Genomic DNA, 25,824 nt, shown 5'->3' on the forward strand with positions numbered 1-25,824 from the left:
TTGATGTGTATCGATGGACAGAATCAGGCCAGCTGATGTAAACATGTCAAACAGATTCTTGTTATGATACATACGCCGTGCCCTGAGATTACCCAGGATCACCAAAGCTAATTTCAGTCTTTAATCCCTGCTGCTCTGACTCTGAGTCGGGCACAACGTCCCCCTTTCTCACTCTGGCATGGCGGTAAGCCCCCTCAACATTACCATAACACTCTCTCTCTCTCTCTGGCCCCGCCTCCCTGACCCAGTCCCCCCCCTATCATTAGCGTGGCCTGGACAGTATAAGGGACCACTGGCAATCCAATGACCCAACTTCAAGTAGTCAACCATGACACCTCAGCCCATCACGGTGTTTAAACAGCTGTTTTGAGTCTGAAAAACTTCACTTGATTTTGTCACCAGGTGAAGGGTGCACTTTCAGAGATGTTGGTGTAAACTGGGGTGGTAAGTTTGAGAACCATAGTTTTTAGAGTTTGATGCATCATTTCTCAGCTGTTGTTTCGTGTAAGTTATACCGAGAATGCGGTCCAGCCCACATTCATATTTACAAGAGATAGAGAAAAAACAATGTTCAATTGGTTGAAGTTTAACTTAAAAACTAAATTGATTTAAGACTAACTACTGATTAACCCCTGGATGTGTCATCTGTCAAGCAAAACTAATGATGGTTTCAAGTTCTCAACTGCAGATTTTGCAACCCTTTGTTATGATTGTTGAATGAATATGTTCTGGTTTAAGAGTGATGTAAGAAATAAGCATTTGGGATTTGTCATCTTGGGTTAGAAGGGTTGATGTCACCATTTCTGACACACACATTGACTAACTGAGCAAAAACAATGAATAGTAGCCTCAACTTGCCCTGAATCCAAAATCCAACCCTGAGTCACCTGACCTCTCAACTCCTCGTGTGACACTTCTATTCACATCCCTCTCTCTAACTAGGTCTCCTGTCCCATTCTTTCCTTTTTTTCCCCCTTCCATCTCTTTAGCCTGTCTCTGTCCCAGGCCCCCTGCCCACCACTGACTGAGCACACAGCAACCAATCCAGTCAGCGCAGTCAGTGCCACCCCAACAGAAGAAGACTGGCACTGGTGCCACTGGCCCAGTTTCTGCTGGGTAAGGGGGTTGTGAAAACCTCACTGACCCAAGGCTATCCCCTTTTTTCCTGTGGGTCCATGAAGCTGTGGGGCTGCAGGGGTTTCAGAGAGGACGGATTAGGCTGCAGAGACAGGATGAGAAGTTTAAACATACAAAGACTCCATTAGTTTGATTTATAACTTAGCTTCAGCGTCTGCGATCTATCTGAAAGATGTCCAAGCAGGGGTCTGTGCTCGCAGTGGGGAAATGTCTCGCCTACCTGGAGTTTATGCGTAAGTAACATCTCTATTTGTCTTTTTAGGGCGTCAGGCGTGCACCTTTTCATAATTTCTTTGCATACAGTCTCTTAGAAAAGTCCTGCATTTGATTCAGAAGCTTTAATGTTAATGATGCGGTGTCTCTTTCTCTTTCTGCCTTGTCCACTGGAGGTGAAAAACCTTTTTTTTTTTTTTTGCCACATCCAATGGAAAAAAGCCTCAGCCCTGAGGGTGGGATTTCAACACTGGGGGTGCAGCAGTGTTTTTACTCTGCAGGAATGTGCAGAGGAAAGTAGGAGGGGGCAGTCTGGTACAATAGAGGACAGGGCCTATTGAGGAAAATGATGAAATAATAATAAGTTCTCTATCCCAGAAAATTGATTTTGTCCCTTATTTTCCTCTTCCGCGCTCTGGACTCCATCTGAACCTACAATGATCCCATCGGACGCACACAGCTGAAAGGTCAGACCGGTTTTCTGTATGTTCTGCTGGAACCTGCAATAGTTTGACAGCAGCTTTTCATCATAGCAGAGCAGTCACACTGACTGGGACTGAGTGTTCGTTTGTCTTTCTAGGAAGTGCCTCGAAGGTTTCAGTTAACTCACTCCCCTTTCCCTCGTAAAGAGACCCTCGAGGTTTTTACTCGTAAGTCACTCCCATTCAAAGGAACACAACGTGACTTGGTCAAAAGTTACTTCCTAAACACTCCAGTTTATTACAACCATGTTTCCTAACTTCAAATCTGAAGCACTCGCTGCTATTCTCTGTTTGAGCCGAGCATCCTGTGACAAGCTTTGTTTACAGATGTCCATCCTAGAAAGAAAAGTAATAATTGTAGTAAAATAATAATTAAGAATGACTTATTCTGCCTCAAAAGATATGTGAAGCACCTTTTTGGAACTTACACTTCCTTCCAAATGTACTGGTACGTTATGTAAGCAGTTTAATCTGCTTTGTCTACAAAGTAGGTGCATTTGGACTAAAGCACTGCACTTCTGCACCTCAAACTATTTGTTAAGTCTGTGGTTCAAATTTTCACTAACATATGTTTGTTTATGCATTGCTATAAGTAGAACCACCTAACCAGCAGTAAAATGTTTATTCCATGCCTCAATAATTACAATAATAATCTATTATATAATACGATCAAAGTCTGAAAGGGGCCATGCAGCAGAGTACTTTACTGCAAACTTGTTATACTGATATTTCTTTACTTACTGAAAGCTTCTGAGGATGTTAAGCTGGTTATGAAACAGACTGAAATTCATACTAATTCTTCTTTATGAGCCACAAAAGAAAAGAAACAGTCAAGATCAAGTATTTTGATATCCTTAATTTGAATGCCTGAAAACACAGCTGAAGGGCAGGCATCAGGGGAAGTGATTTGTGGGTAATTTGTCTGAGAGAAGTTAGAAAGCATGATGAGATTATGTTGAAAAACAAAAACAATACTTTAACATGTGCAGGACAAAATCAACAAAGAGACGAGACACAATGCTTTTCAACAGGGAGCGCCGAAGTTGACACAAACTAAAGTTCCTCATGAGCTTTTAAGTCAATATTCTGTGCCGCTGTGGCTCAGTGAGTAGAGTCGGTCGGTTCTCAATTGTAGGGTTGGCGGTTCAATCCCAGCTCCGGCAGTGACATGCTGAAGTGTCCTTAGGCAAAACACTGAACCCCAAGTTGCTCCTGCTGTTGGTCAGCGGTGTGTGTGAATGATATTAGCTGTTACTGATGGTCCCTTACTATACAGCAGCCTCTATCATCTGTGAGTGAATGTGGTGTGAATGGGTTTACCATGTGTTACCAGGCTGCAGTTTCAGGACTCTTGGACCCTTGTATTGTTGTGATAGTTAGGGTTAGGGTAAGGGTTACAGTTAGACACTAAAAAATTGTTGCTTTACACAATAGAAATATGGCCCCTTTGAGATCCAATGCACAGGGTGTTGCGGTTTGCAAACAACAAGGGTCTTAGAAATGCGGTCCCAGAAGTGCTGTCTCTGTTGCCTCTGGGTCTGCAGACACTTGCTACTCTTAAAAGAATCTTGAGGCTGAAATGAATCTTGATGTCTGTACATGACCTATAAAAACAAACCTGACCATAAACATAAAAATGGACTACATAAAAACTATCTACATATTTATTTTGAATATCTGGATGGGGGTTAAGGTTTGAGTTGTAGCGTTTAACTGTTCACTGCTGAAACAGTCTTTGTTCCCACTTCCTGTTGTAGAGATTTCAAGTAAGTCATCCATTTGGGTGACATTTTTGTCAATTAAGTTCAGCAAGGAAATAAGAGGTACTGCCTGTCCACAGGGGGCGCCAAAATCAACACAAACCAAAATTTTTCTTCACTTGAGTTTTAAGTTTGTTTGAAGAACTCAGTTTTCTTTAGTGAGGAATTTAAATGTGTGATTTTGATGTTTTTTAAGTTAAGTATGTGAGCACTTTTTGCCACCCCTGGTGATTGCTGATTCTGATGTGTATATCATTGTTAAAATAGAACCAAAGTCCCTCCCAAAACAGTAATAGACAGTGGGTTTAAACTAATCAAGACATAAACAACACCATTCTAAACATACAGCTATTGCAAGTATACAACTTAAGTTACTCGTGTTTGCACTCCTGGGTATTCCTGCTAGCATCTGAGGCTCTGAGAGCTTATTATCTGATATGCTTGTAGTTAAATTCTTATCATACAATACTATTGAACAGAGGATAAATACAATGATGATATCAGAGGAAGGATGAGGAACATACTAAGTAGAGATGTAGATATATGGGGTCACACTCTGGTCTATGAATCATTGTTTCTTTATTCATCAACACAGCTGAACTTTCCAACAAGCAGTAAACAGGGGAGAGTTTTTTATACTGATGTCTTACAAGACAAGGCAGCACAAAACCCTTACAATTGTCCCGATGAGACTATAAAGTTTTATTAGTTACTGGATACACCCAGCTATCTTAAGAACATTGAGCAATACACCACACAGATGATTTTGGTTTTAGAGTTATTAGATTGTGTCATCAGTTCGTGGACATTCATTTATCTTGATCCAGGAAAAGATGATGCAGCAATGTTTCCTTTGAATTTCTGAGGAAAATACAGAAAAATGCAGCTACGTTTCTTGCCACAAATTGAAGTTTGATGATGCAGTTTAATATTTGTAGCTAATGATAATCAAGTAAACACAGAGGTGTGTGAAGACACTTGAGGGGGAGTTGGGGTTAGTGAACTTCAGCCAAATACTTTGAATGTTTGGTGAAGTTCTGCTGTTGTCAGGGCTTGTTCTAAATGAGTGAAAGTGAAATATTGCTTTTGTTCCTGAAAGGTTGAATGTCATGCTACTCTAGGTTGTTTTGTTCTTTTTTAGCTCATATGATGAGAAAAGCAAGACCTTTGAATGAATATGATTAGACAGGGAGTTGTGCAGTGGATGTTTGTGCAGCACAGAGGGACACAGGAAGTTCTCTCTGGTGGTTTGGACAAAGGAGTATCCTCAAAGGTTCACATGACGGATCATATTCATTGCTGTCATGTGATAGAGTAGAAGTAAGTCAAAGGCAACTGGACTTCCTTTAACCTTAAGAATGGAATCAGTTGTGCTGAGTGATGTTGAGTAATTTCCTGAATTGAAACATCATGTCTGACTGACATCACTGTTGGATCACTGGAGTGCATTTTGAGAGTGTTCTCATTATGACTCACTGGGAGTGTTGGACCGTCCTCCACTTCGGTCAATACTTGAGCTCAAATAGCTCCTTTAAACAAAGCCAGGAATTCTTTGACAGACACTGACGGTTTCTTAAAGACACAGCATATATGACACAGAACACACAAAAGTAGCACACACATCTACAGGAATAAGTTGACTATAGGCCTCTATCTACATGTTCCCAGGGCTCTGATGAAGGAAACCATGACTAAATGTTGTTGACTAATAAGCCTATATAGTTCACATTTTTTTAGTTTAGTTTATTCACACACATCATCAAAAAAATACATCTATATATATTCAGTAAACATTTTCACAATGGTTGGTTTTGTGGAAAGGGGTGACCCCAAGGAAGCCATTTAAAGCTTTTAATAGGGGGCCCAATTTCCCACAATTAAAGTGGCAACAGACAAGATACAACAACAACATACGAACAGACATAAAACACAACAGACAATCCCAATATTGTGGCTACATACATAGATTAGTGGGTGCATTGATATGATCAGTAAATTTATCATACATTGCAAGAAGTTGCAATTTTAGCTTTTTCTTGAAGATGGCATGTGACATTTTTAACCCATCGTCAAATGAAGAAAAGTAGATCGTTCTTTATGTTTTTAATTTCATCTTTGGATATTTAACAGTAATATTGTATAACTTTGATACTGGATACTGGCAAGATGCATTCGTTTAGAGATCTAAGATAATCCACAGGACACAGAGGAACCCTATATGGCTCCTTTATAGCCTACTGTCATTAGGTTCATATTTGCAGCTGTCAGTGAAATGCATCAGCAACTGAAAAACAGATTGCCGTGAAATTGTGAGCATACTTTAAAAAGCAATACATTGGTTTACTTTAGAAAAGTAGTTGTACCTTTGTGTAAATAACTGCATTATTTTGAAGGTAAAAAAGGCAAAGCAACATCTTATTATGCAGTATACACTACCAGTCAAAAGTTTGGAAACACCTTCTCATTCAGCGTTTTTTATTTATTTTAATTATTTGAAACACTGTAGATTAATACTGAAGACATCAAAACTATGAAAGAACATATAGGCCTATGGAATAGTTTAATTAACAAAAAAGTGTTAAACAAAGCAGAATATGTTTTATATTTTAGATTCTGTAAAGTAGCCCCCTTTTTCCTTCATGACAGCTTTGCACACTCTTGGTATTCTCTCAGTCTGCTTCATGAAGTGGTCTCCTGGAATGGTTTCTAATTAACATGAGCCTTGTCAAGAGTTCATTTGTAGAATGACTTGCCTTCTTTTATTTGTATTAAACAATTAAAGAAACAACAACAACAACAACAATACATACATAAACAAATAGCAAAACATAATAATAATGATAATAAACAAATGGAAGAAAACAGTACTTAGGTACAATAGACGTAAGAGTAAGTTAAAATTGCACCCATCAGTCCTCCAATTACTTGCCTTCTTAATGTGTTTGAGACCATCAGTTGTGTTGTTCAGAGGTAGGGTTAGTACACAATGGATTGCCCTATTTGACTACTGTTGTAATCCAGATTATGGCAAAACCAGATTATTTAATGGTTTTGATGTCTTCAGTAATAATCTACAATGTTGAAAATAATTAAAATAAATAAAAACCATTGGATGAGAAGGTGTGTCCAAACTTCTGACTGGTAGTGTACATTGGTGAAAAAGTAAAGGTGATGATTAAACATTGAGGCTATGGTAGTGTAGCTGTGATCCAGATATAGTATTTTACATCCCTCTGAAAAGGCCAATTCAGCACTTCTACTTAAATATTTTGATGCAAATACATTTTGCCATTGTAAATTATTGGTAGCCTTTTTGAATGCATGGTTTGTATTTTTTATAAGAACAATTTTAAACTGTGGATTTGCTTCTATTACTTTGGGTACCCCTTATACCTCTGGAGTCATTCCTGCCATACTTGTGGCTGAAAACAAGCTGGCCTGACACGCCTCAGGATAAAAAAGGCAGACATAAATTAAATTCAAAAATGAACAAAGAAGAGACACTGTCACGATTTGCATCATTTTTGTGGTGATAAAAAACAATGTGAGTGTTGGAACTGGTGGTATAGACATTTAATATCCGTGTAGCATCGTTTTTCTCGGTTTCTTCCCTCCAATGTCTCCACATCTCTTTCTTGTACTCGCGCGCGCGTCCTGCCGTTGAATACACATGGCTGGTGTTGTTGTTGCTCCAGTGATCCACGTGAGCACCCATCAGCGCTTCTGACTGGCTCGCTCGGGACAAGAGAAAAAGGAGGCTGCTGCGGACTCTCGACACAATTACCAAACCAAGAGAGGAGAAAGAAAACACGTCCGAGCTCCGGGCTGTCACACAATAACCACTCTTTCTTTTCTACACGGAGTCTGGAGGAGAGGAATACTTCATCCTCCGCATGCCCGAGGGTCGGGGTAAGTCTCAAAACTACAAATGTTTGTGTGACAAAAACACGAAGGGGATGTTTTTCTGTGTGTGTGTGTATCAAAGCGAAGCTCTGAGTCCTCTCAGAAGATGTGGATTCATTGTTTTTAGATGAAGAAAACACTATTTAAAAAAACATGTGAGTTCAAAAGAAATCCAAGGAGCGTCGTTTTTGACTTTATGATGGATGGGAAGTGGAAAGAAAAACACATGGTTTTGAAGGATTGAGACATTCCAAGTGTTTCTGAGAATTGGCTGCATGTGACCAGCATGTTCCTGTAAAGAGTCACTCAGGAGATCAATGTGTCCATTTGAACAATACTCTTACACTTCAGCTGTTTGTTTTTTTTCAAGCTTGATGATGTTTTGATTTTTCCACACTTTAAGCATTTCCCACATGGACGTGAACGCCTCCTTTTTTCCAAGCCTACATGCTCCATGCACATGTATTATTGAAATGTGATATACATACATCAAATTAAGGAGCTTCAACAACTAATCAATTAGTTGATAAACAAATCAAGAAAGTAGCAGCAGCTCATGTGTTTTGAGTTTGACTCATACTGTATCATGGAGAATTGATATTATTGGGCAAACATTTGGCTTTTTAATGGATGTATTGTTACCATTATTTAGGTTTGAACTTTTATTCAAGAATATATAACTCAGAGGACAATCAAGGCTTCTTTAGAAATGCTGTTATGATGTTACAGTTTAAGCATTTCCCACATGGCCATGAACGCCTCCTTTTTTCCAAGCCTACATGCTCCATGCACATGTATTATTGAAATGTGATATACATACATCAAATTAAGGAGCTTCAACAACTAATCAATTAGTTGATAAAACAATTAAGGAAAGTTGCAGCAGCTTATGTGTTTTGAGTTTGACTGATATGTCATAGAGAGTTGATCTTATTGGGCAAACTTTGGCCTTAAAGGCACTATGAGGAGTTTTTCACCAGCTGAGAAACAGACTGAAACCAACACTGATGCCTCTTTATGACCATCAAAAGCAAACAAAACCATAAACAACAACACTGATACCTTCTCTGTTGTCATTTTTAATGCCGTAAACCACTCAGAGGGGGTAGGTGTCAGACCACATGATTGACATTTGGCTTTAGAAACATCCTTTTTTGGCTGTTTTCATGGCAAATAATCACATCCAGTGATACATCTGGCTGTTAAAAGAAAGCAGGGTGAGGTTTTTGTTGAAAACACTACTTTTGCATGAACAGAATAAGAAATAAGAGGTATTACTTTGTCCACAATGGGGCGCCTAAAATGATATAAATCAAAAGTTCCTCACAGCAGCTTTAAATGGATGTATTGTTACCATTATTTAGGTTTGAACTTTTATTCAAGAATATATAACTCAGAGGACAATCAGGGCTTATTTAGAAATGGTGTTATGATGTTACACTTTAAGCATTTCCCACATGGCCATGAACGCCTCATTTTTTCCAAGCCTGCATGGTCCATGCACATGTATTATTGAAATGTGGAGTCACCCCTCAGTAGCCTCTAAGATTGAAGTAGACAAATCTAATGTAGGAGCTTCAACTGATCAATTAGTTGATAAAACAATCAAGAAAGTTGCAGCAGCTTGTGTATTTTGAGTTTGACTGATATGTCATAGAGAGTTGATCTTATTGGGCGAACATTTGGCCTTTAATGGATTTATTGTTACCATTATTTAGGTTAGAACTTTTATTCAAGAATACATAAATCAGAGGACAATCAAGCCTTTTTTAGAAATGGTGTTATGATGTTATTATCCAGCAAAGCACGCCAAAACATTATGGTTTACAGCACTTTCAGAATGCTCTACTACATCTTTAGCATGGCATCACTGGGTTGGTTTTTGGTACATTTCCCCCTTTGAATTGATTCTACACTGAGCTAAAGAGTTCTGCTGTTGTAAAACTTTCTGCATTGTGGAATGTGAACCAAACAAACAAGAGATATTTCAGGTGTATCCAGAAATAATCTTCTTGATTGATTGACATCTTTCTTCGCCCGTAGTCGTAAAAACGTAATTTTAAACTTGCCGTGCAGGAAAGGGAAAACATGGGAGATCCTGTGTACACACAAGGCTGTAGTATGTTGACAGTGAGGTGCATGTGCTGGAGTGAAGGAATGCAGCAGGGAGGAGATGGGGGTTGGGGGTATAAAGAGTGCACAAGAGTCTCCACAGTTTGAGCAATGGTGAACAAAGCCAGGGAAGTCCTTTCTGTTACATTTTGAAACATATGGTGACGTTGAACTCTACGAGCACGAGACTGAACCTGGTTTCTGTTTGATGTCATGTTCCCTTTTATTTGCCCAAAGAATACCAATTCACATGCAAGCCACCGCCACGAGAACACGCTGACTGCTTGCTTGTAGTAAGACCTGTTTTTTTTATCTTGAAAGCAGCTCCTGGTTTTCTTGAAGTCCTTGGTTGAATACTGATATAAGAAATGTTCTAACACTTCAAGGTTTCCCTCTTTTGGTGTTGAGGACATGACTGTTATGCTTCCTCTTATCCATTGTGGTCTCTAAGAACACATAGAGTCTGTGTTACATAACCCCCATAGTCATTTGTTGTTAGTTGTAGACTCTTGACGCTGGAAAGGGGGACTGACCAAGGAGGGACACCTTTTGGAAAAACAATCCAGCATGACTTCAAAGTTAAAAGGAAAAGAGGAAGTTATGTAAAACACGTCCTGTGACTCTCATGAATACTAAAGGAACTTCAAATATTTGATCAGAGGCTCGTAGTAGGAGTGCTAAACGTTTATTTTGATTGTGAGCGGTTTATTGTTTCTAACATTTATGACAGAAAATGGCAAGTTTATCACAAGTGTATCCCGCCTGAGGGGAGATTTGCATTCTTCATCCAATCATATATCCTTATATGATTGTGTTGCAAGACTTTGATTATCACAAAGTTTCTTTATCATGATGTTATGGTTATCATCAGCCATGAAACATGAGTCACAAGATTCTCCTTCCCAAGTCTTGATGCTGATGATTTCATGCTTTTGTAGCTCATAAAGTTAGATTTATAATTGGTTAAAAATTACTTACAGGAGCTTTAAAGAAAACCTTCATATTTGAGCTCAGTTATTAATCAATGAATCCATTTGTTGGCTTCTGTACTTGTTTTTTTTGTGTTGTCCTTCACGTGTCATATAACTCGCTTTTCAGGAATGATCATCAATGGTAAGATGTCATAGTAACTGACAGTTGATTCACATACTGAGGAGATTGTAATAGATAACAGATGAAGACATCTTACATGGTGACTCATACTGATATTTATCTAACTTAAAGATCCAGCTCTTTTAATTTTGGTTCTGTCTCAGCCAACAGGGCAGGTAAACAGGTTGGTGTAGCATGTTTGGGCATGTCTTCTTTGAATGGTTCCCTTAAGGGAGCCTGGGAAAAAAAAGGGCCAATGAACCTCAGATTAAGCAGATTAAATTGGGAGCATGCCTATGTTCCCACAGTCCTTATGTTCCCACATTTCTAATATTTTTTTCAAAATTAGGCCCTATGTTCCCACATTTCCTTTTTCATGAATTTGTATCAGATTTTATCCAAGCGGTCTCAAAATATGAAGCCCATGCAGAAGTGTTATAAACTGCAGTTCATCAAGAATCCACTTGAGGCTGGCTGCAGAAACACTGGAAACCACATACACACCAATTCAAAAAAGGATGATCTTTACAGAAATTACAAACATGTTCACAGCCTGGTTCAAAAAACAGCTTGGCTCTACGTAGCTAATTTCTCTATCGGCACACACTGTATAGGGGATGAATTTTTTTCTAACGCAACGGTTCAGAAGATATTAAGATTACAAGTTTTTGCCCAAATAAGGACATGACTGACTTGATTGACAGGCGGGAACACATAACTGTTGGCTAGGAGGCTCAAACCCCGCCTCTTTACGTCACACTCTTTTGGTTGAGTTCTGCATTTCCAATCTGGCTCCCGATGGCTACAAAACATTGCTCAGGAACAGATGCGTGACGTCATGGATACTATGTCCATTATTTATAAAGTCTATGATTTTATCCCCCCTTCTCCCAATTTGGTAGCCAATTTCACCCAACCTATAACCCAGTAGCAATGGGCTACAGATGGAATGTAGCTTTAAGCTAAATCTGGTGGGCCCATTTCTTTGTTTATTGCAAACATTTCATGTAAGTGCACATTGTCCTTTTTAAATAAACAAACTAAACTAAGTAGCATAGAGGTCTCACATTGACTAGCTTGCAGTCAGATGAGTTGAATGAAGCCCAGCAACTGGACCTAAACCATAGTTTGCAGTTCTAATTTTGAAAATGTCCCAGAAATGTGGGAACATAGGACTGTGGGAACATAGGGCTGTGGGAACATAGGGCTGTGGGAACATAGGACTGTGGGAACATAGGACTGAGGGAACATAGGGCTGTGGGAACATAGGACTGAGGGAACATAGGACTGTGGGAACATAGGGCTGTGGGAACATAGGACTGTGGGAACATAGGACTGAGGGAACATAGGGCTGTGGGAACATAGGACTGTGGGAACATAGGACTGTGGGAACATAGGACTGAGGGAACATAGGGCTGTGGGAACATAGGGCTGTGGGAACATCGGGATGACGCCATTAAATTATGTATATCATTGGCCAACATATATAATCAGAACATGCAAAAATAAGACTGTTAGATTAAAACAGTGTTGTAGTTTAAAGGCACAGTGCATGAATCCTAAATCAACAGGTCAGTTAGTCCTGACTTTTTTTGTGTGTGCTGTCGTCTCCTGATGGGAACATGTTCCAGCAGGACTGTAGTCTGCTCTCTGTTGCATTATTTGCATATGGTACATACATGCAGTACAAGGCACGTGTGTTCATCTGTGTGGGCTACATGCTCTCCGCATAGTCTCGCCATTGTCAGCCTGTGGCCAATAAAGACGTCCATTGAGAAAGGTCACATGAAGACATCACGAGTGAGCGGGAAAGAATTTCAGATGTCAAGAAAGAGAACAAAAAAAAGGGAAGGAAGTGTTTCGTGCAGGCATTTTTAGAATTGCTACAGAGCTTACAGGTATTAGCAGCAGTCTGGAAGTGAAAGAGGGACACAGATGTTCAGATCACGAGAGTAGTCGGCGAATTCATCGTGCATGTCATTAAACTACTTTTCTTTGCCATGTTTGCTGAGTAAACGCTCTCAAAGACATCAGAGCGGCAATGCAAATACACAGAAAACAAAAAGTATCCCGTCACAGCCTTTGAGTCAGAAAGCATGGGAGAAAAACTCGCCCGGGTGCACACTGAGGTGTGATTTTCCCAAGCTTTCTCTGCAGGGTCCCCCTTTTTGTAGGTTTAAATATTTTCAAGACCCACAACCCTGCAGCATACACATCGACACATAACCACACACTGAAACACCATCAGACAAGTCTAAGTGTTTTCATTTTAATCAGGTTAGAGATCTGATTGTTTTGAATACAGAATTAATGATGTTGTATCAATATTACAATTAATTTAGGTTTAGATTCATTTATTGTCATTCACCATGTTAAAAACACGACAGAATGAAAACGGTTTCTCAGGTCCAGCATTAACTAGATAATAAATAGATAACAAATAACCTAAAAACTAATATTAAAAATCAATTTAATACATTTATAATTACAAATACAGTTGTTAAAAGTGAGTGACATGTTGGGATAAAGTGCAGTTGAGTAAAGGGCAGAGGACAGCTTAGGGGGCAGAGTTCATGAGCCTCACAGCCTCAGGGACCCCTATGCAGTTTGAATAATTCAAGACTCCAGGGCGCAGGTGGCCCAGCGTTCTAAGCTCCCCATATACAGAGGCTATAGTCCTCGTCGCAGATGTGGCCGGTTCGACTCCCGGCCGCGACCATTTGCTGCGTGTCTTCCCCAAGCGCAAACCTCCAGTCTACAGCTATGAGTCCAATGCAGAAGTGCTAAAAACTGCAGTTCATCGAGATCCGCTTGAGGCTGGTTCCGGATGTACCGGAAACCACATACACACCAATTCAATAGAGCCGATCTTTACAGCAGAAATAAACATGTTTACAGTCTGGTACAAAAGACGAGTATAGTTTGGATAGCTCATTTCTCGATTGGCACACACTGTACGGGGGGTGAATTTTTTCATAACGCGGTAATTTCAAAGATATTGAAACTACGAGTCTTCCAATGAGAGGTACAGCTGACTTGATTGACAGGCGGGAACAAAGAGCTGTTGGCTAGGAGGCTCAAAGCCCGCCTCTTTACGTCACAATCGCTCGACAGCAGCAATATGGCTCCTACCGACGATTGTCCTCAAAACAGCGCTTCAGAAACAGATGGGTGACGTCACGGATACTACTTCTATTATTTATACAGTCTATGGTCTTCCCCCACTCTCTACTCCCCACATTTCCTGAATAAATGCAAAAAAGTCCCAAAATATAACTCAAAAAATAAAAATGTATAGTTCAAGACTCCAGAATGTCTCTCGGCAGGCAAAACAGAGCTGAAAACACCCAGTGGACTCCCTGTTTAGTTAAAAGGAATGAAGCAAACACTTCTGCAAAGTTAACCATAAAACCAGTTATTTTTATCATCTCTTCTGACCTGACTACCTCAGATAACCTGACTCACATCCACAGTGACTATCTCACAAGCCCTGTACAGGAGGAGCAATATATTTTCCTCCTAATATCCAGAAAACCACAGTCAGCCTCTGCTGGTGGATGTTATCTTTTGAGGGACGATGCATGCAAGATTTAATAAATCACCCAAGAACAAGAAGCCCTTGTCTGAGCTGAGGCCTTACAAATGGGGAAGCAACATGTGCAACACTTGGTCTTTTAACTTTGTATGATAAGTGCATGGTGTGTAATTCTGCTCTGTAAAGCGTGAGAGAAGTTTCTCTGGATTTCAGGAGAGGCTTTCAGGGTGAATCAGTTATTCCATCAAGCCAGAAGGATGACCTTAAATCAGGGGTGGGCTGCAGACAGAGCAGCATGTTTTTATTTTATGCATGCTCGGTTGATGCTTTACGTCATCACTGGCTGTAACAGGCTTTATTACCTCACACAGTCTGTGCCTGATGTGATCTTAAGCCGAGTCCAGATTCTGTTTATATTCTGTGATCAAGGCAGTTTCTGGTAAATTTGAAAACGTCATGTCTTGAGCCTCTTGGTGAAACTTTTGTTCTTGTCCTGAGCTGGAAACTCTCATTATTATTGACCTTGAACACATCTCATACTCAAAGATTTCTGTATGTGTTTGTGAGAGTGTTTAGACAGGGTTAGATAAGGTTCATATTCACACAAAGAGCATGTAAAACTTTGATGCATTACTTATACACTTGTGGACATCAGGTCAGGGCAGGACACACTGACCTAGTTCCTGGGTCACTGAGGATCTATGTGATTAAGTAAGTGTCTCCAAGTGAGTCCAAGTTTGCAAGAAAGTCTTTCCTGCTCATGTCCACAAATATTAAGTCAGCTGTCAGAATTCATTGTAAAAACACTTACTTTCATTTTTTTCAGGCATTTTGAACACTGCTTTTTCATTTTTGGTCTCTTGTAACTGGTTGTAACCCTAGACCGTATAGATAATGGACGTAGTATCCGTGACATCACCCATCATCTGTTTCTGAAGCACTGTTTTGAGGCCAATCATTGGCGGCAGCCATATTTGAAATGCTGAACTCAACATAACTGCTGTCAAGCTAGTGTGAGGTAAAGAGGCGGGCTTTGAGCCTCCTAGCCAACAGCTACAGTCTTCCCGCCTGTCAATCAAGGCAGCTGTGCCTCCTAAATGAGAAAAATTATCTTAATATCTTTGAAATTGCCGTGTTATGAAAAATTCACCCCCGTACAGTGTGTGCTGATAAAGAAATGAGCTATCCAGACTACACTTGTGTTTTGTACCAGGCTGTAAACATGTTTATTTCTGCTGTGTGTGTGATTTCTGGTACTTCTGGTGCCAGCCTCAAGCAGACACTCAATCAACTGCAGTTTTCAACACTTCTGCATTGACTTCAATTCTCACGACCGGAGGTAGCCACTTGGTTGTAACTTTATCTATAAAAGCTGTACATGTGTAGATGTTGCGATTAAAACTACCCATCATGCAGATAACACAACGCAGTTAGGGCTGCAGGAAAAAATGATGTTGCAATTTATATTACTTATGTTATATGTATATATATCCTGTGGTTTGAACATGCATGTACATATAAACGTGTGAAAAACAAATAATAATACTTTTTAATATTTGGGACTTAAAGGTACAGTGTGTAGAAATGGGAATAGTAAGAGATATCTAGCTGTCAGATTCTGGATTGAAATGCTCCCCTGCTCACCCCTCTCATTTGTGAAGAGACGGTGGCCTTCTAGGACAAGAAGCTCCTGTGATTTTTGATAAGTATGATCCTCCATCTGTCAAGTTTTTACCATCAAAAATGTCTACCATTACCAACTGTCTTGCGCACAACAATCCGTTTTTGTTTCTTCTTCTTTCATCCGTTGCATTCTGTGCAGCTCACTCCCTAAATGCAATAATGTATATGATACTAGTTTGTCTGTTCTGTGCTACTGTAAAAACATGGCAGTGCAAGATGTTGGCCTCCCTGAGGAGGAATGTGCTCCTTTTTTAGATATAAAAGACTTATTCCAAGATAACAAAGGTCAGGTGATTGAACACTAATTTAAACATACTTACAAATATTTTATTCAAGTTCTACTGAATCTGCTCTGCTACATGCTTCTAATTAATAGTATCTTTAAAGTCTGTTTTACAACCAAACAAAACCTCGCCCACTTCTACCTCCCCCTCTTCCTGGGACTCTGACACCTGCATGAGAAGTGGTGTGACAGGATTAGATCAAGCGGCTGGAGCAACATGTAACTGACTTCATAAATTGTGTCACGTGTGTCACGGTTGTCTATTTCATTTCCCAGCAACTATTTCAGATGTCGTTCACGTGTATGATCAATCCACGTGACCAGCCCTGGGACAACTGATGGAAGGCTGCTAGCTTTGTGTTGCATTAGCAACAAAAAAGTAGCTGCATGATACGTTTCAGCTCATTTTCTTGACATCTTGTGTCCTGGGATGTAACTTTTGCACACGCTTGCATTGCAGTGTGTGTAGATATTCATGAAATTGTTCACCCTCATCTCAATCTTAAATTGAGTATCAAAATCATTAGTGCCTCTTGATGCTAATGATCTGAATTCAAATGAGCAGTTTTCTTCCCACTGCAGTGAACCCAGTGACTTCTCTCAGCTATTGTCACCAAGCTCTGTTTGTGTGTGCATGTGCGTGTGCATGTGCGTGTGTGTGTTGTGATTGTGCAATGTTTTCCTGCCGTGATGAATGCAGGACTTGTACCAGTGTGCATGCATGTCAGAGCTCTGGGTATTTGTGCATGCTCTCCATGGCAGCTCCGTGTGTGTGTGTGTGCGTGTTAGAGTGTGTGGAGCCTCATTTCCATCCAGAGCAGCGTGTAACAGTCATCCTTTGGCCCCTGTACTCTCAAAGCTTCAGCCTCCACAAAGCTCACTTTGTCACAGTGAACAGGCCGGGGCCTGCAGCTGGGCTGCAGTAAGCCGAGGACCCCTCTTGTTGCTCCTGCTCTCTTCTACTGCTAGAAAAAAGACCTTCGCCTTGAGGTATGAGCTGAAATGACAGGAGAGATGCCAGAAAATGTTTCAACCTGTCAGGTGTGTGGAGCATGTTAAAATCAGGCAGGTTAACTACACCTGAAAGGTTTTAGTCCTATTATAGCTCTGGCTTTTAATTAGCATAAAATGACCTTTTAGAGGACAGCTGTGTCAAATCAGGAAATGTATTGGAAAATTCTTACAGATGTTTCTATGAATCACCTGAAAAAATAATCTATCAGACTTTGTTAACACAGACTGAGCTCTTTAATAGGTCCTGTGAAGGGAGGAGGACTTTACCACAAGGTCTGCCATGTTGAACTGCTGTAGTTGTACAGTGGCCCATGAAGGACAAATCAAACCCTGGCTCTAGAGTGGGCCTTTTGCCCTTTTAACTAATGTAGTTTTTCTAGCACACGTTTTAAGTGGAGAGTTGGGTGCAATCTATTGGTTGCAGTCTGGAACATCCCCACTGGGTGCTATTCAGGACTACACAGTGCTCCTTGAATTGTATCATGTGTGTCTTGTTGAATCTAGAATTGAACTACCAGTGTTAATAAAATATTCAGTGTATTGACAGAAAAACATTGGCCCAGTTTCTATTCTGACCTCATCATTGCAGTGAAAACAAAAGGTGCCTACAGTACAGTGTATACTGACACTGTGTGTTAATAGGATGATGGCATGCAGTTTGTCTGTGTGGCTGAAGAGCCTGATCACACAGCTTTACAGACATCTCATCACTGAACTGGCTGTGAATCTGCACTCTTGTTTGAAAAGTCATTGTTCCATACTTCTGCCTGTTGGATATTGTGATGGCTCTGCAGGTCTTTAAAGTAAAAGAGAGAAAAGTTCTGCTCTACTTCCCGGAGTAAGCCTGTTCTGTGCCATATTAGCTGTCACAAGCATGTTCTTATTACATGCTTGCTTTCAGTCACTGCCCTTGCAATGAGACAATGCCACACATTCATCCAATCGATGTCCGTGTTTGTCTCAAGAGGAGACACAATAAGAGATTGTTCTCAGTGGTGGCTCCAGCCCACAAAGACATCACACTCAAGGACTCTGTCATATAAACTTTATCACTGATATATCGTCCGTCCTTGGGAGGGATTCACTTGCAGGACTCTTCTTTGTATATGGGTGCTGCTGCATTGTTGGGTTTCTACTTTTACCCTGATCAGACTAAAAGAGGAGGAATGAACTTTTAACAGCCAGACCTGAGGGGGAGGCCTTAGAGACCAGGCCCTTAAGCCTATTCCATGCAAAGTAGAACTGCAGTTGTTAACCCATTCGTCACGTAATCTATTTTAAAAAAGTAATCTGCAAATATTTTGATAATTTCTGAATTGATGTGGTGATTTTCAAGTACAGATATCAAACATTTAGTGATCCTGGCTCTTCTTGTAATGATTAGCTGTATATTCTGTATGATTTTAGATGGTGATTTGACAGAAGAAGCATGTTGAAGACATGGAGTGGTGTATTGGTGAAGTTTAATAGTTTTGGAGAACTTTGTGACACTTTTATAGACCATTGGATTATTTATGAGCTGGAAAAATAAGTTTAATCTGTTATCTAAATGATGTTGCAGCCCTAAAGTAAAGACTACAAATAGATAATCGTCCATTATATGACACGAATGAAAAAAATCCTAGTTTTGTTCTCTTCTGTTGGCATCTCATTGTGTTTTTGATGTGTGTCTCTGCAGTGTTTCCAGTGTGGCGGGGGATCGGGGCCACTAGTGGCGTTGCAGGCGGGTGGAGCCAGGGCTTGGGACGCTGCTTGCGATGGGAGCCAGACAGTCTGGGACAGAGGGTCCGGATCCCGGTGTTTGACTACCCAGTCTGGGTTGTCCTCTGCCAAGGGGGACAAGCCAGGCTGAGGGAGGTTTGTCAACGAGGGAGGGGGGCCATCCGACTGCCCACAGAAATGCTGAGCATCAAGCTGCCTGAGCTTTTTGACATCAACCAGATCCCAAAGGTAAGGATGGGAGAATACCTCTTTGCAAAGTATTTCCAAGAAGCTCTAAAGGAGCTGGAATGAAATCAATCAATTTGCACATTAATAATTCTGGAGGTGCTACACAGCTCCCTTTAAAGTTTCTCCTCTTTCTTCTTTATTTCCCTGTTATTGTTTACATAATGATTGCTTTACAATTCTTGAATGCCACACAGCAGCCTCTCTAGTAATGCCAGGAATCTGTCAGGTTAGTCTGCAAAGACATGACTAGACATGATGTGATCTAATGCTGACAAGATCTGAACATGTTCAGTAGACAGAGCAACCACTCAGGGAACACATGTTTTATAAACACAAGTCATTTTTTATAGCTCTTCCAAAATAGAAAGTCACTTTGAATTAAAGATAGTGTAACAACAAATCAAAAGATAGTTAAGAAGAGATATTTAATCTCTCTAACATTTACTCCTACTCATATCTAAGAACTCACAGAGAGCTAAGCATTGTTTCTTCCTTCTTGCAACCTTGAGCTGTTCAGATCTTCAACTTCAAGGGAAAGAGACAGACTATTGATTATGCACTACTGACATTGAGGAAGCTGTCTGCTTCAAGATCAGGACCACTCGTGTGTCAGTCTAATCTGTAACTGTGGTATTTGTCAGTAGCATGCAGAGGTAATGTACAGAGCGGCTGGTGGAGCTAACTGCTTCTTAAAGCTTTATATATACACTGATCAGACATCACATTATCACCACTGACAGGTGAAGTGAATATGATTATCTTTTTTCATAGGTGTTCGTATGTGGGTGGGATGTGTTAGGCCGTAAGAGAACATTTTGTCCTCAAAGTTGATGCGTGTGAAGCAAGAAATATGAGCAAATATAAGGATGTGAGTGACTTTGAGAAGGACCAAATTATGATGGCGAGACGACTGGGTCAGAGCATCTGTTGTGGGACATTACCGGTCTGCAGGGGTCTGATGGAGAGGGTTCAGAACACACAGTATCACAGCTTGTTGTGTATGGGGTTGTGTTGCTGCAGACTGGTCAGGTTGTCCATGCTGACCACTGTCCATAGAAGAACTGCGTTGTTTCCTGTCAGTTCTTTTGAATTTTAACAGCCTACTTGCTTTTTATGATGTTCTTATCATTCTTTTTGTTAGTCCCTTAGCAGAGAGTGCTGTTTAGGTTTGATACAATCTCAGAACCCATCAGCTTTTCCTCTGACCAGCATTTATACCGCTGGGAGTGATGGGAACTTTTAGGGCCTTCATGTGCGGTTAGCAATAAAAGACTTCCAGCAAAAGATTTCCTTCAGCATTCATTGCCATTGTTTACAGTCTGACCAGGGACTCTAGAGGCAGGAATGGACTGTTGATTTCAGCAGCATATCTAAGAACCGATTGTTGGCTACAGTTGCAATCAGATATCTTAATGCTAAGTCCTTGTTAGATGACTGCTAATGGGATGCAGGATTGCATCACTGCAGATAGTGTTGCTCTCTGTTTTCCTGCACACAACCAAACAAACAGAATAAAAAACATCTGATACCAAATCTGGTCTTGCACCTCTAGGTTCTGCATTTTAATGTGTCTTAATGTAGAATCTGTAAAGAGACATAAGGTTTGATTAAATCCCAAATTTAAGTTATTCAACCTCTCATTGGGGTGCAGGTTTAGCTCAGCAGTTAAATTGTGTGCCACATGTGTAGAAGCTATAGTTCTCAATGCGGTGCACCAGATTTGACTCCTACCCTCGGGCATTTGTTGCATGCCACCTCCCACTCTCTCCTCCCTTTCTCGACTCTATCCACTGCCCTGGTTCTTGATCAAGGCATGAAAAGACCCCAAAATAATCTAGAAAAAACAAGATAACCTCTCAAATATACATTTTTGCTAATTCAACAAAGTATTACTAACCAGTTTTTAATTTTTCTCTCTAACAAAGGCACAACAGTCATTGAATTAAAAACAAAGATCTAGCACATCCAGATAGTTTTCTGACAGGAACTTTTGTAACACACTATAAACCAAATATGTCTTATGAGATTACAGAGTCAGGTCTAAGCAGGAAGGATACTGTGTGTGTGTGTGTGTGTGTGTGTGTGTGTGTGTGTGTGTGTGTGTGTGTGTGTGTGTGTGTGTGTGTGTGTGTGTGTGTGTGTGTGTGTGTGTGTGTGTGTGTGTGTGTGTGTGTGTGTGTGTGTGTGTGTGTGTGTGTGTGTGTGTAGCAGTAGCTAACGGGGTCGTCCTTCAACAGGAGGTAGAGTCCTGCAGTTCAAGCATCTGTGTTGGCAGACGTCCATGGCCGTGTCCGCTGTACTGACCTTATCTGTTGTGATAATAAACAGTCATTGTTGTAATACTTTTACATCACAGTCTGCAGTCCACAGTGTCAGTGTCAGGTCCTGATATATGTGACCCTGATCTTGTCTCGGCGGTGTTTGAATTTTTGCGTTTCCATGCATAAGAGTTTAACCAAACAAAGAAGTGATGCTGTTAAACACACATCAGTTCCTATGTGCTAATAGGATTTCTCCCTGTGAATGCATGAGCTTAATCTGAGGATGCAACAGGTGATTAAGTAGGAACATGTGCATTTATTCACAGAGTCAGTTCAGGACCATTCTTGTAAAAATGTGTTTTAGATAACCACATCTGTTTCAGGACTTTTAAATGAAGTAACTGGGCTGTCTCTGCTACAGCACATTTGAGTTGTTAAGGTTACATCAGATCCACAAACCAGTGAAGTATTTGCATTGTCAGCATTTTTGTTTCACAGGTACATCTTCCTTCTTTGCATATTTAAGTAGGGCAGACGTTAACATTTCTGGGTCATAGGGAACCGGTTTCACTGCCTCCTTTAGATATATATCACACTGTATGTGACACTTGATGAAGTCACTGTACACGAGCTGATCCCAGTCTGTGTTTGGAAATCTAAGAGTTCACAAGAAAGTTAAAGCATTTGCACTTTTTTCTTTTAGAAAGTTTTCTAAAATTAGAAAATATATTTTCCAGTAAAATATCAGATATTAAGCCATTTAAAGCCTCCAATAATAATCTGAATTAACCTATGAATGTGGAAACCTTTCAAAACTCAGACAATCAATCAGTGATAAGAGGCTTGACAGAGTCACTGCTTCAGTTTTCAGGTTCTAAAGCAATTAACATGATTGGAAACACTTTAATTTAACTTATGCTGCAAGCACAGAAAACTAGCTTTGAACAGGATCACACTCAAGTAATGCTGAGTGGTTATAAAATCCACAGGTGTTAATCTAGCAAACATGATACCACATTCAGAGAGGCCTCCCTTTGGTCTAAAAGAATTCCTTCCCCTTACATGCATCTTCAGGCTCTTGCAGAGTCGGTTCTCACCTGGACTTTCTGTTTGGTCCTCAGGTGTTCAGGGAGGACAGCATCATCTCTGGATACCGTCACCCGCGGAGCTCGGCGCTGGACTGCGTCCGCAGCAGCTTTCAACTGAACAACGAAACGGTCAACATCTGGACCCACTTCCTGCCAACATGGTGAGAGGAAAAGCTTTGAAAATCTTCAATTTCTTATTTGATACTTCCTGATTCCTGATGTAACATGTTGGTTTTATTCGTTTAATTTTCCACAGTTAGTTTCTTTGAAAGATTGTTATTTCATTGTTGAAGTATGTCTGCTCCGGTCAGCCACGACATATAACATCTAATCATAAAAGAGTGTCACTGTAGCTGATTCTATACAGGGATACTGCTGTGACTTCGCTCGCCCACTCACTGCTGAAAAGGAAAACTACACATGAGCAAGCGGGTGAAGGTTTCGCAACCAGCAGAGCACTGAACTCAAATAAACAGTCAACGTGTTTCATCCATTTCTGTGCACACTCAAAAGATAGTTTTCTGCTCACAGGCTTTAATAATACAGGCGTGGGAGACAAATATTTAACTGGAGTGTTGTGAAAGTACTTGTCAAATATTTTGAGAGCATGACTTTATTTTGTGTCCATGGCTTGTGGATTTTGGCCGGCAGATAACAACTCAAAACATTTATTTTTCCCAAAGTGACACTTCAAAAATTATAGCTACATTAGAGTTATTTGTAATACGGATAAAGGAAAATGTCTTTACCCACCCATGGAGATTGTACATGGACATTCAAAGGATGCAAAAACTCACAGACTGCCTACAAAGTCATAAGCCTGTCATCAGCTATGTCACTGAATATTTGACTGAACCTTAAAAATCTGTTAAAATGAAATAAAAACAAAGCGGAATACAGTTAAAGACAAAACATAATTACAGTTACATACACACGTTACATAACATTTTACTTCCAACTTATTATGAATAAAAGTCAACATTATGACTGGGACCAGAGCAAATCTAGTTGTTTTCATGCTGAAACAAAACCTAGCTGGTGCTTGAGTCCTTCCAGCTGTAACAACACGACTGAGTTTTCAAAGATCAGCAGAGTTATGGGGATCTCTGTTTAGTTTCTCTTAGAAACTCTTACTTGCTGAAGACAATAAACAGCTGGATGAAACATACTATGAAAAAGGTGGGAAAAAGTTTCACCAAAATCTTCTGATAAGCCTGAATCATAACAAGTCCAGGAAGTCTGAAAAGTCTGAGTCTGACTGGCTTGAAGTGTAGAACATTTAAAGCTGGAAATAAGAGGTGATTATCGTGTTGGAATAAGACTTTGTGGTATTCTCCAGGTACTTCCTGTGGCGTTTCTGTGTCCTCTGCTCCACCATGAACTTCCTGACCGACAGCTACACCTGGCCCCTGCTGGTGTACATGCTGCTCATCTGCATCTACCCCTTCACCTCCAGCTGTGCGCACACCTTCAGCACCATGTCCCCAGAGTCCCGACACATCTGCTACTTCTTTGACTACGGAGCACTCAGCCTCTACAGCCTGGGTAAGACCTCAGTGAAACCATTAACATGCACAGTGTGATGCATACTGTGGACATCATCAACTCGGAGGGTTTACTGAGTGGTCGTCTGAGTTTGTTTTAAAGTTAGACTTGACCTGAATACTTAAATCAACGTTTGCTACATGCTTAATTTAGCATATCTGAAGTTATTTGTGTTTACTTAGAATATTAATGATGTGATAATAGCTGATGAAACAGGGGTGCTGTATGCTTAGCAGTCTAAGTGCCCGCCCTCATATAGTTCTCGTTGCAGAGGTTGCAGGTTCGACCCAGCCTGGACCCTTTGCTGCATGTCTCTGCTCCCCGCAAGTCCTGTCTCTCTTCAGCTGTCCTATACATTATGGATGAAAATGCCCAAAAATATAACTTAAGAAAAAAAAGTGAAAAAAACAAACTGTGGGGTCAATCTGCAGTGAAAACACTGAAGTTTAATATTTTCTCTTTGGTGCATCATTTCTGCTTGGTTACATTTTCTCAATCAATCAATCAGACTTTATTTATAAAGCGCTTTTCATACAATGACATTGTAACACAAATTGCTGTACATAAAAACAACTTAAAGTAGAAAACATTTTTAAAAATATATGTGTAAAAATGAAAATAAAAAAAGACCCCCCCATCCTAATCCAAACCCCAGCCCTGACCCCAAACCCACCCTGCAATTCTAAGGTTAAGAACACAATATATGCAACAATAATAATAATAACAACAATAAAAATAATATAAATTAAAAATAAAAGAGAAGTTGCTCTGAGGAAACACTTCAATGATATCTTACTGAGGAAACACTGGAGGTAAAATAATATGTTAAAACTCAACACAGGAAATTAAACCCACCAAAATGAAATAATGTGTAAGATAATAAAACACTTAAATATTAACCAGTAAAAGAAAATAAGATGCTATACTTACAAAATTAATACATAAAAAAATAAAATAAATAAAATAAAAAGTGATTAAAATTGAACTACATAATACATAAATAAATAAATAAATAAATAAATAAATAAATAAATAAATGAAGTAAGTAAGGTGAAATTTAACTTTTATAAGAATAAAACTTAATTAAAAGCAAGATTAAAAAGGTAGGTCTTCAGTTTAATTTTAAAAATTGTTATGCTCTGTGCAGCCTTTCAGCTTTTCTGTTAATTTGAACATTTATTGTGATTTCCTGAGCTGTAAATGTATTTATTTTATTTTATAATCTATTATTTACCTGGCAGGTAACATAAAAGGCAAATAGATGAAACAGCGCTTTGCATGTACTGTTATCATGTGGATGTAAATAGGACACATAATTTCCATATCATGCCAAACCCAACCATGTGTAATAATAATATCTCTTTATTCCACCTGAGTACTGGGGATTCATTTGCTTAATGGTGTATCTGCAAAGTCTGCGTTGTTAACCATCTGCACGCACACACACATGTGATGCATTGATGGCCATTTGAACATTATTTGCAAACCAGTATAATATTAAAAAATGGGATTAATTGAGTCTGGCCTTATACTATCCTAAACACAAGTCTGCTTCTTTAAGTGAGCCTACTGTATGACTTTTCAGAGTGCTCAATGAGTTTTCCTTTCATATTGTAAAGGTCGCCTTTATTGGTGTGTTCATGTCTGCACTATATACAACATCACACCTGGGGTTCAGCAGCATTAACAAACATGAACTTAAGTTCCCTTCACAAACCGTGTGGTCCCCGACAGACTGATCCTTAATCTACCCCAAAGCTGCTTAG

General features: G+C 39.9%; 1 protein-coding gene across 1 annotated transcript in view; it reads left to right on the forward strand.

The window, feature by feature from the left end:
- Positions 1-7,265: 7,265 nt before the first annotated feature.
- The window catches only part of paqr6 (progestin and adipoQ receptor family member VI), a 28,150-nt gene continuing 9,591 nt past the window's right edge, over positions 7,266-25,824 (forward strand). The window contains exons 1-4 of the mRNA XM_034697658.1: positions 7,266-7,501; positions 18,893-19,164; positions 22,547-22,674; positions 23,853-24,058. Of these exons, the coding sequence (XP_034553549.1) occupies positions 7,486-7,501; positions 18,893-19,164; positions 22,547-22,674; positions 23,853-24,058 (622 nt within the window). The 5' untranslated portion in view covers positions 7,266-7,485. The remainder of the gene's footprint in view (positions 7,502-18,892; positions 19,165-22,546; positions 22,675-23,852; positions 24,059-25,824) is intronic.

Source organism: Notolabrus celidotus, chromosome 12, assembly GCF_009762535.1.
Source record: "Notolabrus celidotus isolate fNotCel1 chromosome 12, fNotCel1.pri, whole genome shotgun sequence".
NCBI lineage: Eukaryota > Metazoa > Chordata > Actinopteri > Labriformes > Labridae > Notolabrus > Notolabrus celidotus.